The sequence below is a fragment of the Thalassophryne amazonica genome, chromosome 16, assembly GCF_902500255.1.
Source record: "Thalassophryne amazonica chromosome 16, fThaAma1.1, whole genome shotgun sequence".
Lineage (NCBI taxonomy): Eukaryota > Metazoa > Chordata > Actinopteri > Batrachoidiformes > Batrachoididae > Thalassophryne > Thalassophryne amazonica.
In genome coordinates, this window is record NC_047118.1 from 33773713 (window position 1) to 33788640 (window position 14928).

The following is a 14928-nucleotide window of genomic DNA, read 5'->3' on the forward strand; positions in this document are numbered from 1 at the left end:
CTAGGCGCTATGTTGTCGGGGGCTTTGTGCCCCCTTGTCCCATGGCAAACAGGACCTAGGGGACGGGTCAGACTAAGGGCAGTTCAGAAGCTCCCACGACCAGTATAACATCAAGGACCGAGACGTTGCCCGGTACGGCGGAGCCGGGGCCCCACCCTAGAGCCAGGCATGGGGTTCGCGCGCGGTTTAGCGCCTGGTGGTCAGGCCTTAGCCCACGGGGCCCGGCTGGGCCCAGCCCGAAAGAGCGATGTGGGCCCACCCTCCTGTGGGTTCACCACCTGCAGAGGGGGCCATGGGGGTTGGGTGCAGAGAGGACTGGGTGGCGGTTGAGGGTGGGTGGCCCGGCAGCCCGGTCCACGCTCACAGCCTCTGGCTGTCGGGATGTGGAATGTCAGCGTCTGGTTTGTAAAGAAAATATGCCTTTCAGACTGATTATCATGGAAACCGGTCCGATATGGGAAAATATCCGACCGGTAATCATTGAGTAAGTAAGTAAGGTTTATTTATATAGCACCTTTCAAGACAGAAATCACAAAGTGCTTCACATAAGAACAGAGAAATTAAAAACAGCAGAAACATAAAACCATAAAAACTAGGTAAAAGCCAGCCTATACAAAAGGGTCTTTAGCTTCACTTTAAATGTTTCAACAGAGTCCACGGAGCGTAGGTCCAAAGGCAATGCATTCCACATTTTAGGTGCCACCACCTCGAAAGCACAGTCTCCCCTGGTCTTCAGTCTTGTCCTAGGCACAACCGATAGGCCCAGGTCCGAAGACCTCAGAGACCTACTTGTCACATATGGATGTAATAGCTCGGTGATATAAGATGGCATTTGACCATGCAGAGCTCTAAAAGTCAGTACTAGAATTTTAAATTGGAGTCTAAAATGGATGGGGAGCCAGTGCAAGGAGGAGAGGATTGGGGTTATATGTGACCTCTTTGATGACCTCGTCAGCAGCCTCGCAGCCGCATTCTGAACCGTTTGTAAGCGGTCCAAAGAGGACTTGCTAAGGCTAAAAAATAGAGAGTTACAGTAATCCAAACGTGATGACACAAATGCATGAATGATCATCTCCATCTCCGCCCGAGACACAATGCTGCACAGATGGGCAATATTGCGCAAATGGAAAAAAACAAGACTGTGCCAGGCGGGTAACATACGCGTCAAAATTGAGGGAGTGATCGAACGTAACACCCAAGTTCCTCACTGCTGAGTGAACAAAAGGGGCCAGAGAACCAAGATTCCCAACCACAGTGGGAACAAACTCATCAGGGGCACAAACAAGGACCTCAGTCTTTGCTATATTTAAGGACAAATAGTTGGCCGCCATCCAGTCACCAATAACCTCAACACAGTTCTGAAGAGCAGATACCCAGAGACCGTTTGAGGAGTGAATGAGATGTACAGCTGGATGTCATCCGCATAACAGTGGTAGGAGACATCTTTAAAACTACTCAAGACATGACCAAGTGGGAGCAAATATAGAGCAAACAATATAGGTCCCAGAACAGAACCCTGAGGCACACCACAGGATAGCATGGCAGAGGAGGACATAAATTTACCAGCAGCAACAGCGAAAGTCCTGTGTGAAAGATAAGACAAAAACCAGTCCAGAGCAGACCCAGAAATGCCCACCCAAGTCCTTAGTCTCTCAACTAAGACTCCATGATCCACCGTGTCAAAAGCTGCAGAGAGATCCAAAAGGACAAGCACAGAATATTCACCTGCATCTCTGCACATTAAAATATCATTTGAAACTCTGAGAAGGGCAGTTTCTGTAGAGTGCAAGTGGCGGAACCCAGACTGGAATTTATCAAGAATATTATGTTCAGCTAAAACCTCATTAAGCTGTTTGGCCACCACTTTCTCTAAGACTTTGGAAATAAAAGGCAACTTTGAAATTGGTCTAAAATTTTGAAGGAGTGAAGGATCAGCATTAGGCTTTTTTAAAAGAGGGTGAATAACTGCCTGTTTAAAATACTGAGGGACAGTATTCATCAGCCATCAGTAATCAGCCAATCAGAGCGCGCGTAGCGTCGCAGCCATATAATAAAATGTATTATTATTACTATTATTTACATTTCATCTCCCAGAGTCTCTAGTTAGTCTGATGCTACTGCACAGATAAAGCCTTTAATGTAAAAACACAGCTCTCCTACCTGCTGGGCAGCCAGCCGGGCCTGTTTTAGCTGAGTCTCCAAATGGGCCTTGACTTCCTCTGTTGTCTTCAGGCTACTGCCAGTCTTTGAATCTGTTCCCTGTGACTTTTCCTTCTCCACCCTGCCGCATAAATGGGGGGTAATAATAATAATAATGAAAACTCTGGCAATTCAGTACTTCAGTGTTCAAACAGACAAACTTTGTGTTCTAAAAAATGGTGTTAAGTTCTCTGAACCAGAGAAGATGCCGTATTTTCCTCACCTTTCTGCAAAGGCCTTGATCTCCCACAGCTCCAGTTCCTCTTCCGGGACCCAAGTCTCCACAGCTATGGGACCGGACAGCTTGGCCGGCTCCTGCTTTTTGGGCCTCAAAGCACTTGAACGCAAGCCTTTCCTCTGTGGTGTGGGTGTTTCTGCTCACAAGACAGGAAACATATTAGAATCTACTTCAAACATAAAATCAAGCCATCTGGTAGCAGTTGTTAGTTCAGTATTTATATTTAAATGTAAGAAGTTTTCTCATTTTTTTTTTACCTTTGGGAGCGTCTCTGTTTCCAAGGGGACAGATGATCTTCCTGATGCAGTATTCTGAGCGGATGCCATAAGGCCCCACACTTCTGCGTTTGATGATTTCGGTTGTGGTGATGTCTGTTTCTGTGGTTTCTGTGGGGATAATTACATCAGCACAATTATTTCAAAGGTTTGTCTAAAGACTGATGCACCATGTGTGTTGGTGAGTTTGGCCATGAAGAAGATTGGGGTGGGATTTCTCACTTGTAAAAAGTAATCACCTTATCCTTGAAAGAAATGGATGCAAGCAGACACAAGTAATGATTTTAAGTCATATTTATACTATTTTTGTTAATTATCTTTATCACTGTTTCTACAGTGGCATGCTTTTGGAAAAATAGTTATTTCAATGGATGGTGGAAAAAAAAAATGACAGCAGAGATAGAAGAGGTAAGTATGCACCCTTAAACTGAGACAGACAAGTAAAGAACTGTGTCAGGGTTGTCACACCTTTGCGCGTCGTCCCAACAGCAGCAGAGGGCTTGATAGCCATGTCGTCCCACCTCAGACATGCCCACAGCAGCCTCAACATCAGGCTGACCCCTGCCAGTGACCTCACAGTCTGTAGACGGTACCTGAACAGGACACAAATGTCATTATGATTTACAAACTTACCAACTTATGTACAAACTGCAGTTTGACACATTACCACACATGCTAGGGGTATCTCAGACATGGTGACCACTTGACTTTACTATACTGTGCATGGAGACTTTAATCTTAATGTCGAATAGTCACTGATCATGCAGTTATGTTACACTCATATCTGCCCCAATGACAGTAGTAATGTCAGGGACACTCTTTCCCAGGCAGGCAGAACAAGGGACTGGACCACAGATATTATGAAGGACTAATGGTTGACTTGGGAAAGGATATTCCAACTAAGCTCTAAACTTACGGTCCGGATTTCACGTTTCATTAAACCCCCTTTACACAGGGACGGGGTCCAACGGTCCTTGTGCTGTTAGGAAATCATGTCAAACACCACATGATGCCATAGAGGCACTCAGCTGTCACCAGAACCTAACAAGATCCGCTCGGTGTGCTTCACAAACCGCCATGATTGCAGTGGTCAGTGAATTATAAAGTTGCACGTGATTTCCACAGAAGAGTCGCCAAGCCTGGAAGACGCATAAATACCACACAGGCCACACAAAAACACCTGACAGAGCACCCCATGACCACCCAATGGACGCGCAATAACTGCAGTGTTTTATCAAATCCTGTTTTTGGGTTAATAGATTGATAAATTATTATCTACAACCTAAGTTCAGCATCCAGTGCTTCCAGGTAGCAGACGATATACATAGCAATTGCATAAAAGAATGTACATTCATTCATGCAATCATCACCAGGAGCATTCATGTCACACACAAGTAGAGACAATCATCTAATTTAGCATTTGAATTCAATTTTCCACTCATGCACATAATCACAGTATCCCACATATTCTGGACGTTTAAATAAACGTTATGATACCCTTTTTGTTTGACCTTGACAGACAATGTCAATGTTTTTCCACAGACACACACATATACATACAATATACAGTGAGGAAATTAAGTATTTGAACACCCTGTGATTTTGCAAGTTCTCCCACTTAGAAATCATGGAGGGGTCTGAAATATTTGACATGCACCTAAGATGACTTAGGTGCATGTCCAATGTGAGAGACATAATCTAAAAAAAAAAAAATTCCGGAAATCACAAGATATGAATTTTTAATAATTTATTTCTATGTTACTGCAGCAAATAAGTATTTGAACACCTGTGAAAATCAATGTTAATGTTTGGTACAGTAGCCTTTGCTTGCAATTAGAGAGGTCAGACGTTTCCTGTAGTTCTTGACCAAGTTTTCACACACTGCAGCAGGGATTTTGGTCCACTCCTCCATACAGATCTTCTCCAAATCTTTCAGGTTTGGAGTTCCAGCTCCCTCCAAAGATTTACTATTGAGTTCAGGTCTGGAGACTGGCCAGGCCACTCCAGGACCTTGAAATGCTTCTTACAGAGCCCCTCCTTAGGTGCCCTGGCTGTGTGTTTGGGGTCATTGTCATGCTGGAAGACCCAGCCATGACCCATCTTCAATGCTCTTACTGAGGGAAGGAGGTTGTTTGCCAAAATCTCGCAATACATGACCCCATCCATCCTCCCTTCAATACAGTGCAGTCATCCTGTCCCCTTTGCAGAAGAGCACCCCCAGAGTATGATGTTTCCACCCCCATGCTTCATGGTTGGGATGTTTTCTTGGGGTTGTTCTCATCCTCTAAACATGGTAAGTGGGGTTGATTCCAAAAAGCTCTATTTTGGTCTCATCTGACCACATGACCTTCTCCCGTGCCTCCTCTGGATCATCCAGATGGTCACTGGTTAACTTCAAATGGGCCTGGACATGTGCTGGCTTGAGCAGGGGCACCATGCTTCTCTGCAGGATTTTAAACCATGACAGGATTATGTGTTACTAATGTAATCTTTGTGACTGTGGTCCCAGCTCTCTTCAGGTCATTGAGCAGGTCCTCCTGTGTAGTTCTGAGCTTTCTCAGAATCATCCTTACCCCACAAAGTGAGATCTTGCATGGAATCCCACACCAAGAGAGATTGACAGTCATCTTGTGTTTCTTCCACTTCCTAATAAATAATCATAATAGTTGTTGTCTTCTACCAAGCTGCTTGCCTGTTGTCCTGTAGTCCATCCCAGCCTTGTGCAGGTCTACAGTTTTGTCCCTTGTGTCAGACAGCTCTTTGGTCTTGGCTATGGTGGACAGATTGGAGTGTGATTGAGTGTGTGAAAAGGTGTCTTTTATACAGGTAACAAGTTCAAACAGGTGCAATTAATACAGGTAAAGAGTGCAGAATAAGAGGGCTTCTTAAAAAAAAATTAACAGGTCTGTGTGAGCCATAATTCTTGCTGGTTGGTAGGTGTTCAAATACTTATTGGTGGTAAATCATTTATATATTAAAAGCATGCATGCATGGGTGATTTTATTTAACAAGTTCAATGTAAGTACATAATGACAAGAAAACACATTTCCATTGTAGTGCATTTAAAAATCTAATGACAAAATAGAAGTAATAGTAAAATAAAACAATAATAATAATGCTAATAATAATAATGATCGTGTGTATATTATAACAAGAACCTAAACAATTTATAAATACATTACAATAGTAAATTAACATTAAAAAAATTACGTAATTAACAGGAAATGAAAGGGTTGAGTTCTTCTAAAAACTGTTTAGGTCTAAGATTCTAAAAACATTCTGGACTCGCACAACATTCCAACTCATCATAGAAAGATTGCACAATTTATTACCACCCTTGAAAAATGTCAACTACCTATTTTTTTTCCCAACACTACCCAATCTAGAGTCTGTGGATCCCCACAGGCAACGCGCTAGTATATTAAATATATATAACAGAGGTGATTTCTTTAAGACTGCAAGGGAAGATCAGATTCCCCTAAAATGCCAAAAAAAATTAAATGGTTAAATATGTAGTCTGTTAACATTTCATTGACTACAAATGCATTAGAACGCGTTCATCTTGAAGATGAATTCATTCAGAATCAGCTACTTATCACAAATCGACTGACTATTTTGTTAACTTCTCATAAATCATTTTCTTATACGGTCTGTGGTCAGTGCATTTGCCCGTAGAAGCTGAGCATCCGTTCACTTCAATGGGACTGCATGGAACAGTTTTTTCATTGCCTCAAAACTTGACGGTCATTGGATAAATACCACGATTTTGATCTGCCCTTGCATAGAACAATAAAATACTGTATGTAATAGACATATAAATTGTGAAATGCTTGTACAACTAGGGAATGTTATAACCACAGTTGCACAAAATGAAAGTGATTTGGGGGCTTCAAATGTTTTTAATTTAAAAAACAAGATTATTTCAGTGGTAGGTTAGGTTTGAGTCTGTTCTTTGTTACTATTCTTCCAGTTTTGGAGCAGACTCACACGGCACAGAAGTTGCTGGCATATGAATATAGATTTTGTCCACTTGCCTCCATCCTCCCTATCACTGCTTGGAAATTCACTGCAGAAAATGGTTCTGGGGAGCATTGGCACGGCTAAAACCCTTCAACTTCTGGGGGGGGGGGGGGGGGGGGGGGGGGGGGGCTTGGCTCCCCAGACCCCTCAACCAGGGCCCTCTTGACCCCCAGCCATTTTAAGCATATTTCTTTATTTGCCTCTCACGTGCCTAGCTCTGCTGGCCATTGAGAGGACGCTGGTCAGTCCCTGGAAAAGAAGCTTACTTGGTATGGTAGGGTCACAGACCATTTTCTTGAAAAGGAACGGAGGACAGAATTTGTGTGTGTGTGTATGTATGTGTGTATATATATATATATATATATATATATATATAAATAAATGTACACACACACACACACACACACACACACACAGGTGACTTTTGTATGCAAGATGTCATCAGCGGTTCATCTGCCTCAATTTGACTTTCATAACTGTCAACTTTAAAAACTCTCAAGCCATGCAACCCCTAAAACAAACACACTTCAACTTAATGCAATCATATTTTTAACTCCTGATCTAAAGTAATATTGTGCACATCAGTCAGAATATTCCTACTATTTCCATGTAAACAGCAAAAACAAACAAACAAAAAAAAAAACCAGCAGTGTTAATACTCTTTAAATGATCTAGATAAAACTGACATATCACTATCGCTGAAAGAACATTTAAACCTCTCCTGCACATACAGTTACTAACCTCCATGTAATCCCAAACGTGGGCCTGGGTGAGGGGTAGGGCCATATATCTGGAGCTGACTTGGCATTGTAGTTGAAGATGGGTACCTCTCTGATGCCTGCTCTTCTTGCCAACCTCTTCAGCTCATCATTGGGAAGCACAAAGATGCTCTTCTTGCTACTCTTGGTAACAAATTTGCGGTAGGATGGCAGGGCTATGCCAGAGCGCGCCTTTTTCGACTTGATGAACATGAGTAGGCTCACTCGGTCCCGTGTGGAATACTCTTTACTTATTGTCATGGAGCTGCTTACTGCCAAACCAGCGGTTTCCATGTTGGGGTCCTTATGTGTTGATGTGACTATTGTTTTCGTCTTTTGGTGAACACCTGCCCCAGGTCCTACCAGGCTGTGCTGGTTGGTGGTTTTGGTGGAGGAAATACTGACATGGGAAACCGCAATACCTTCTGTTGGAGACATCAAACCAAGTTTACCAGTACTGCTGGACACTTCAGGTGTGGAGTCCACTTGAGTAGTAGTTGTGGTACAGTGAGTGATGCCCCCTTGGCTGGTAGCTTTCACCCCTTCACTACTACTGCAGTTGTTCATGGTGTTACCGTTTGACCTTAAAGGACTGGAGGCCGGCTGTATAGCAGGTATCATCTTCTCACCATCCACGGTAACTTCCTGATTGTTACTGGATATCGTCTCGAGAGAATCCGCATTCTCAGTTATATGGTTCTCTAATTTAGGGACCTTTGAGAGAGGTGGATGATCTATGTTGGCGACATCACTCTGGGTGAGGTTTCCGTTCATCAGAGATTTGAGAGGTTCTTTCTGGGGCACATCTACGTTTTCACCGTGTACACAACTGGATGTCTCCGTGTTAATGTTGGTATCTACTGGGGCACTAACTACAGCTTTGCCGTTGACTTGCACTGGCATGGCTTTACTCTGATCAACATCCACATTCTCTGTGTCTTTATGTCCACTGTCTTGCTCTATTTCATCATATCTGCGCTTCCTGGCATTCTCTGCCACTCGAACCACCTCTGCTTTCTGAGGGTCCTCTTTATTATCCATGACCTCTGATGTATTATTGCTGTTGAACTCGCTGTCTGACTGGGACCCTCCGTTCACCTCTTTGTGCACTACTGAGGCCTCCTCACCATTGCCCAGTGCAACATTTCCCCCCACCCGTGAGCTGTGGCTGGAAGCTGCAGAGTCTGAGTTCACATCCAAATTGTCCGTTTTTGTCCGTTCCTCTTCAAAGTCAAGCTTCTTAACCACATGGTGCTTCACTTGGAGGTTTGCCTCTTTTTCTTCTACTTTAACACAAGGGCTCAGTGCAGTCTCCTGTTTAACGGTTGTCATTCCTTCATTTTTAACCCCAGCTGTAATCTTGGAGGACAATTTAGATTGCAGAATGGTCTGTTTCATTTTCTCTAGTCTCTGCTTTTCTTCTAAAGTGAACTGCTTTACCCGCCGCTCCAACAGTCCATCCAACTTGGAGGGTTTGACTTTCTTCTTATAAGATGTCCGCAGCTGGAAACCCTCGCTGACGTTCACAACATCATAGTACGGCTTTGGTGTTAAGATCTCCTCTGTCTTGCGCTGTTCAACACTCTCGCTTTGTCTGTTTTCTGGCAAGGAGGGAGCTCGCTCATCAACGTTATCTACAACAGAACATTTTTATTGAAGAGCTGACTGAGAATATATGTTCATTCAACAAACCATAATAAAAAGAGAGAATCAGTTTCATTCATCCACCTTTCTCTGAAATCAAAGAAGTGCTTTTTGGGCAGACAACCTCCATTTTTTCACCTTCTTTCTTCTCTTCTGCTTTCCCCCCCTTCTCTGCCACGGGCTTTTCGTCATCTTTCGCTTGCTGCTCCTCCTCTGGAGAAGCACTCTGAGATGCTGCAATGGTAGATTCCTGCGCTGTATCTTTATCTCCCATTTTATTTGTAGCCTCTTTCTCAAATTCCATCATCAGTTTATGCTTATTTGTGCTAGCTGCTGCATTTTCATTACTTGCTTTAGTTGCTACAAAGAAAGCAAAAACAGAGTAACTATGATATTAATCAGGAATGCAAGCAGCAAGGCAATAAAAAGGAAGAAAATAAAACTAGTACCAGTGTGCAATTTAGGCAGTGGGCCAGAGGAGTTGTTTGGCCCACCTGGGGGGGAGGAGTGCTATCTATTATTTTTTAAAGTTTAAGTCCCCCGAGGCAGAAAATTGATGATAGCAATGCAGCCATAGCAGCTTTTAGTTTTTATGGGCATATTTCAAAATTGGCGCCTTCGTATTTTGGGCATCTTACTGTTGCTCACTTGGACATGTTAGAGAAACAAATTTGTTGTATAGACATATGTTTTTGTGGTTAATACAGACAATGAGCATACTCTTGTTCAGTTTACTCAATATTTGGTCAGCCATTTTGCATAATGGCCGCCAAATATGGCCTATTTAGCAGATTTTTTGTGTTTTATTATTCTGTTATGGTAACAAGTACATGTATTGTGACTAAGTGTTACACATGATATTTGATAATGGCTTGTTTTACTACTTTATTAAGAAATATATCTCAAATGATGACTGTTTTCTGAAGAAATAGAAACAAAGTCTTGTCAGTATGCATATGGTTATATATTCTGTGAAATAGTCAAATATATGAAGAGGTCAAATACAAGAGAAAAACTGACCAAAGCTACTAAACTGAGAGTTGATGAAAAGCTACACAATCTAACAACTAAGAGACAAGATAAGAAAATCACAGCAGTTACTACCAGAGACATTGTTGCTGCTGAGGCCCATTATCACTCATTGTGTTACAAGGATCACACACGTGAATCGGATGAAGACAAGAATGAAGAAGAAACTGATGACTCTGAATCCCACTCTCAGGAAATGGAAGCAGAAGAATCTGCAGACATTCTAGAATTTTTTTTTATGTTAGCACCAAGTACCGCAGCAATTTCCTAATGTTGTGAACTTGTTCACTCATATGGCAATAAACGTTTTCTGATTCTGATACAAACTGAAATAGTAGAAAAGAAATGAGTGATCCAAATATCTACCTAGAAAAGAAAACTAGAAGAGTACGAGTATATCCAGAACAGAGGCGTTAAAGACCTAAAAGAATCAACCAAAAAGCATCTCTGCAGAAAACTTGAAAGTGAGCTTGGCAAACTCAGTGCAGATCATTTTAGATGACATAAGAAAACTACTTGTACTACTACTAGTAGTAGTACAAGTAGTTACTGGACCTATAACTACTTGTAGGTCCAGACACCCTTGAACTTAGAGATGTGGTCATCAAAAACCAGATATGACAGAGAGAACTTGACATGTGGAAGTCCAAACAAATTTCAAAGGAGACTGTCAAATCCTTAGCTCATATTAGATCAGTCATACAAAATAACAAGAAATCAACATCATGGCCACATCACCCTTCAGAGGTAGACAGTGCTCCATTCAGTACACCACATATCACCTTGAAAGGTTTTTGCTGGGACTTCTTACTGGTGATCCAGACAACAAAGCCCCATCTCAAAAAGTGGCAACTCATCAAATCCTTCAGTCAGGATATATAGTATACGCAGTGACCTGTGGACAGCAAAAGCCTCCAAAACATTGGTTGCTCCCATATGCTGTTAAGACACTCACTGGTAATTTTGAAATCATCCATACCCTCAATCACCTGGGACATGCTGCATCCTATTCCCAACTTCAGGAGAATGACACAGCATTATGGTTGCAGAAGGTGGTGGCTTCTATGAATCAGCAAACTATTCTTCCTGCTTCTATCATGCCCTATGTCTTTACCAACCTTGCATGGGACAACACAAACCAACTTGAAGAAACACTCTCAGGCAAAGGAACAGCACACAGGGTCAATGGTTTTGCTGTTCAGCCTAAAGTCTACAGACCAGATCTACTACAAGTTTCACTGCCAAGAATTAGTAAAACAAAACAAAGATCTATTTGTCCTGAAGAACAGGAACTTTAGGCATACATTTCAGGATAAAGAACTGGTCCCCACCCACTATTACATCCAATGTTGGAGTTAAACAGTGTAGACAAGAAGCTGCCATTATAAGGGGCAAAACACTGGCATGTATACTTGCAAGGCATTCTGAAGAGGAAAACAAACAATTGCATATGGTTTACAGAATTATTAAAGTATGGCCAAAATAGTAAAGCATTGTGCAAATGCACATTTTACACAGCATTTGCAATAAAGGGTTGATAGGAAGTAAATGAATACCTGTGTGTGCTAAAAAAAAAAAAGGCAATTTGGTTTTCTTTAGTACTGCAGAGTAAATATGGGAAAAAAAAAAATTTAAATAGCAAAGCCTATTGTAAGTTGAATTGACAAAGTAGGAAAGATATTTGGTCCGAATTAAAATGAATCTTATTTTAAAATTTTGGTCATTAATTACCATATTTTTTGTCTTAAATATTTACCATGTTATCTGAAAAACATTTATTTTGTTATTTGTCCTCAATGTGTCAAAAACATAGGGAATGTGTGTTTTGTGAGGTTTATCTGAGGGTCATGTCATATCTTAATTTTAATACATTTTTAAGTGTGGTCTTGAACTTCCTTCCTGGCACTCTGGCATTGCTATCATACATTTTCCACAACTAGGGATAACAGCTACCAAAATATCATAGTGAGACATTGTCCCCTCAGTTGGGCCAAATGGCCCAAAAGGCAGGTCCAGGCCCATCACCTAATTTGACCAATTGCTCACCCTCCAGATGTTTGCGGTAGTCTACATTTGTGTTCCCCGGCAGCCTGGGGAGAAAATGTGGCACACGGGTCTTACTGACCCAGATCCAGCCTCCATACCCAGTTACCCGGTACTCCTCGCCCTTCTGCTTCCACACCTAAAAAGAAACAAGGGAAGCAAAAATGATGAAGAACTACTTTTATGGACCATTACCAACAGAAGAAGTCAATCCTATATAAGCGCTGAGACCCACTGGTGCGTCTCTGGATTCTTGGAAGTGATGTGGATGAGAGACTATGGCTGAATCTCAATTCTACCCCTCGGCCCTTCCCCTTACCTCTTCCCCTCTGTTTTGCATGGGCACGAGAGACAGAGGGGTGTCTCAATTCTCTTTTTGGAGCGAGGCGGAGGGGTAGGCGGAGGGCTACAAACCCCTCCGTTTGGAGTGAATCTGGATGCACACTCCGTTTGGAGGGGTAGGAGGAGCTTACCGCTGTCTCCACAGAAACAAACATGGCGCCCAGAGCCGCAAAATGTAAGTGGCTTTCATTACAAATTACGCTGTTTAGAAAGTTATAACTTGCCAAAAAACTTTACAGGCAGTTGTCTATGACAGCAACGTGTATGCTGCTGGATGCATGTTGGAGGATGAACATGCTGGATGCATGTTCATTCCACACAGACTGATATATTTCAAGTGTTTATTTTAATTACTAATTAATTAATTCATTAATTAATTACTATTCAATCAATTAATGATTAATCAGTTAACAATATTAATTACTATTAGTAATGGCTAATTATTATCAGTATTAACATTAATTATTTACAAATTAATTAATTATTAATACTATTAATTAAATTAATTATTAATACCACAAAATTCTCCGACATGATTGCAACGTGTCGAAGAAGTCTGCAACTTCTTCTATTTCTTTGCATTTACGCAGAAAGGCAAGAAAATAAAAAGAGCAAATAGGCTACTGCAACAAGTTTCGCTTCGGTTGCCATGTTAACAAACAGTGAAGACGACAGTTTGAGACGGGCAGCTTTTTCTCCCCCCTAAGGTGAAGGGGTGTCTCAAATCATAGGGCTAGATGCATACCCCTTTACCTTACCCCTTGTTTTAAAGGGGTACGGGTAGGGCCAAGGGAAAGGGGAACAAAAGAGAATTGAGATTGGGCCTATGACTCCCTAGCATAAGCATTTGTAGCACCTATTGGTGGCTTGAGGATGTTATGGCCCAGTCACACGGCACTTAATGAAGGCCAACGATTGACAAAACAAGAAATCTGGACTTTCGTTGACTTTCGTTAAACCTTCGCGCAGCTTCGTTCCTGCAGCTGGCACTTCGTCAGGATTTTTAAACTGTTGAAAAATTTGAACGAAAGGCAACGAAAACCTCAATTTGTCCGTTTTGTTTTGCTGTCGTTCTTGACCTTTTTTTTTTAATAGTTTGTTTAGTTTTTGTAACGTTATTGTTTAATCTGACTTCGTTGGAGCAGCTGAGTGTTTTCTCACTGTGCAGAAGCCGGTTTGTGAGTGCTGAGGCTGCTGCTGCTGCATTCATGTATCGCTGGAAATTACAGGGCAAAACTCAGCCTGCTTGCTTGGATTTTTTTTTTTTTTAATCTGTGTAGGGGGTCAGCTTCAATGGGCTCAGGCACCTTACATAGGCCAGAATTAATCTTTTGTGTGGATATCATTAATTATTTTGCCACCAGCAACTGTTGAATTTAAAACAAAAAAAAGTTGTGTAATTTCTGATGGTACTTGAATGCAGCATTAGCAGCAGCAGCAGCTCCTGCGTGCGCTTATTATTTTGTATTAAATATAACAATATGAGTGTAGGAATGATAATCCAGTCTTTCTGTACATGTGGCAACAGGTAGATGAATCAAAATGATGACATAAAGAGCTGTTCTGGAAGAAAGAATTCACGTTGTGGATCAGTGATCAGCTGGTGGAATAACCGCACATGTGAGTCAATGCGCACGTTCACACGCACTGACTAATTTACTGCTCTGATATATTCAATCATCTTTACACTTATATTTATTCTCCCTTTTGACAGTTTTCTTTTATAAATCAATATATATGGCTTAGAACATAATACAGTGATACAGCAGTGACCACGACACTTTTTTTTTTTTTTTTTTTTTTTAAATAGGACCAAGATGGAGCGCGCAGTGTGTTGACACACAGTGTGGATTCTGATGAGGATGGAGATGATCCCTCTTTTGTTCTGGACGAGGAACCAGAGCAGGTGGTCCCACCGATGTGCACACAGATCTCCACAGCTTCTGTTTGCAGTTTCTCCAGGACTCAGGTGCTGTGAGCTCCGTCCCAGCGCAGAGTCCTGGAACGCAGAGATGCAGACACACACTGCTCCAGCTGTGGCTCCAGGTGCATTTCATTAAAGCGTCGAGATTGTGAGCTTCAGTTTTTTTAAGTTCCTCTTTCGTCCCTTTTGCTTCGCAGACTGTTCCATGATAAAGCTCTTTCGTCCACCTTTTCTCAACGAATTGTGACTTTTCCCCTTCGTTCAGGAATCGTTGTGTGCCGTGTGACTGGGCCATTAAGTGGGTCGTAATTTTTAATGGCTACACCAAAGCAAAACAGTTATGAGAACCACCACTCAGCCTCCCAAAATAAAATGTTATTAAAAACCTGAACAATGTTACTCTGTTAGCTGAGCTTGTCAGCGTTCACATTTCTTTTGTCCAGGCCAAGTCATACA

At 41.9% G+C, this 14928-nt stretch overlaps 1 protein-coding gene and 1 long non-coding RNA gene across 9 annotated transcripts in view; one reads left to right on the forward strand and one right to left on the reverse strand.

Annotated features, from left to right (window-relative positions):
• Positions 1-14928, reverse strand: part of bptf (bromodomain PHD finger transcription factor) — an 82899-nt gene that overhangs the window by 25922 nt on the left and 42049 nt on the right. For 5 of the 8 annotated variants that reach the window (XM_034190126.1, XM_034190129.1, XM_034190132.1 and 2 more), the window contains exons 10-17: positions 12210-12345; positions 9219-9494; positions 8744-9124; positions 7474-8713; positions 3181-3305; positions 2695-2823; positions 2423-2576; positions 2161-2281 (exon numbers count right to left, since the gene is read on the reverse strand). In XM_034190126.1, the coding sequence (XP_034046017.1) occupies positions 2161-2281; positions 2423-2576; positions 2695-2823; positions 3181-3305; positions 7474-8713; positions 8744-9124; positions 9219-9494; positions 12210-12345 (2562 nt within the window). The remainder of the gene's footprint in view (positions 1-2160; positions 2282-2422; positions 2577-2694; positions 2824-3180; positions 3306-7473; positions 8714-8743; positions 9125-9218; positions 9495-12209; positions 12346-14928) is intronic. The other 3 variants (XM_034190127.1, XM_034190124.1, XM_034190125.1) reach the window with 2 other exon arrangements.
• Positions 3818-10230, forward strand: LOC117527678. The gene is made up of 3 exons (XR_004565587.1): positions 3818-3938; positions 9599-9601; positions 10219-10230. It is a non-coding gene; the product is annotated as an uncharacterized LOC117527678 (long non-coding RNA).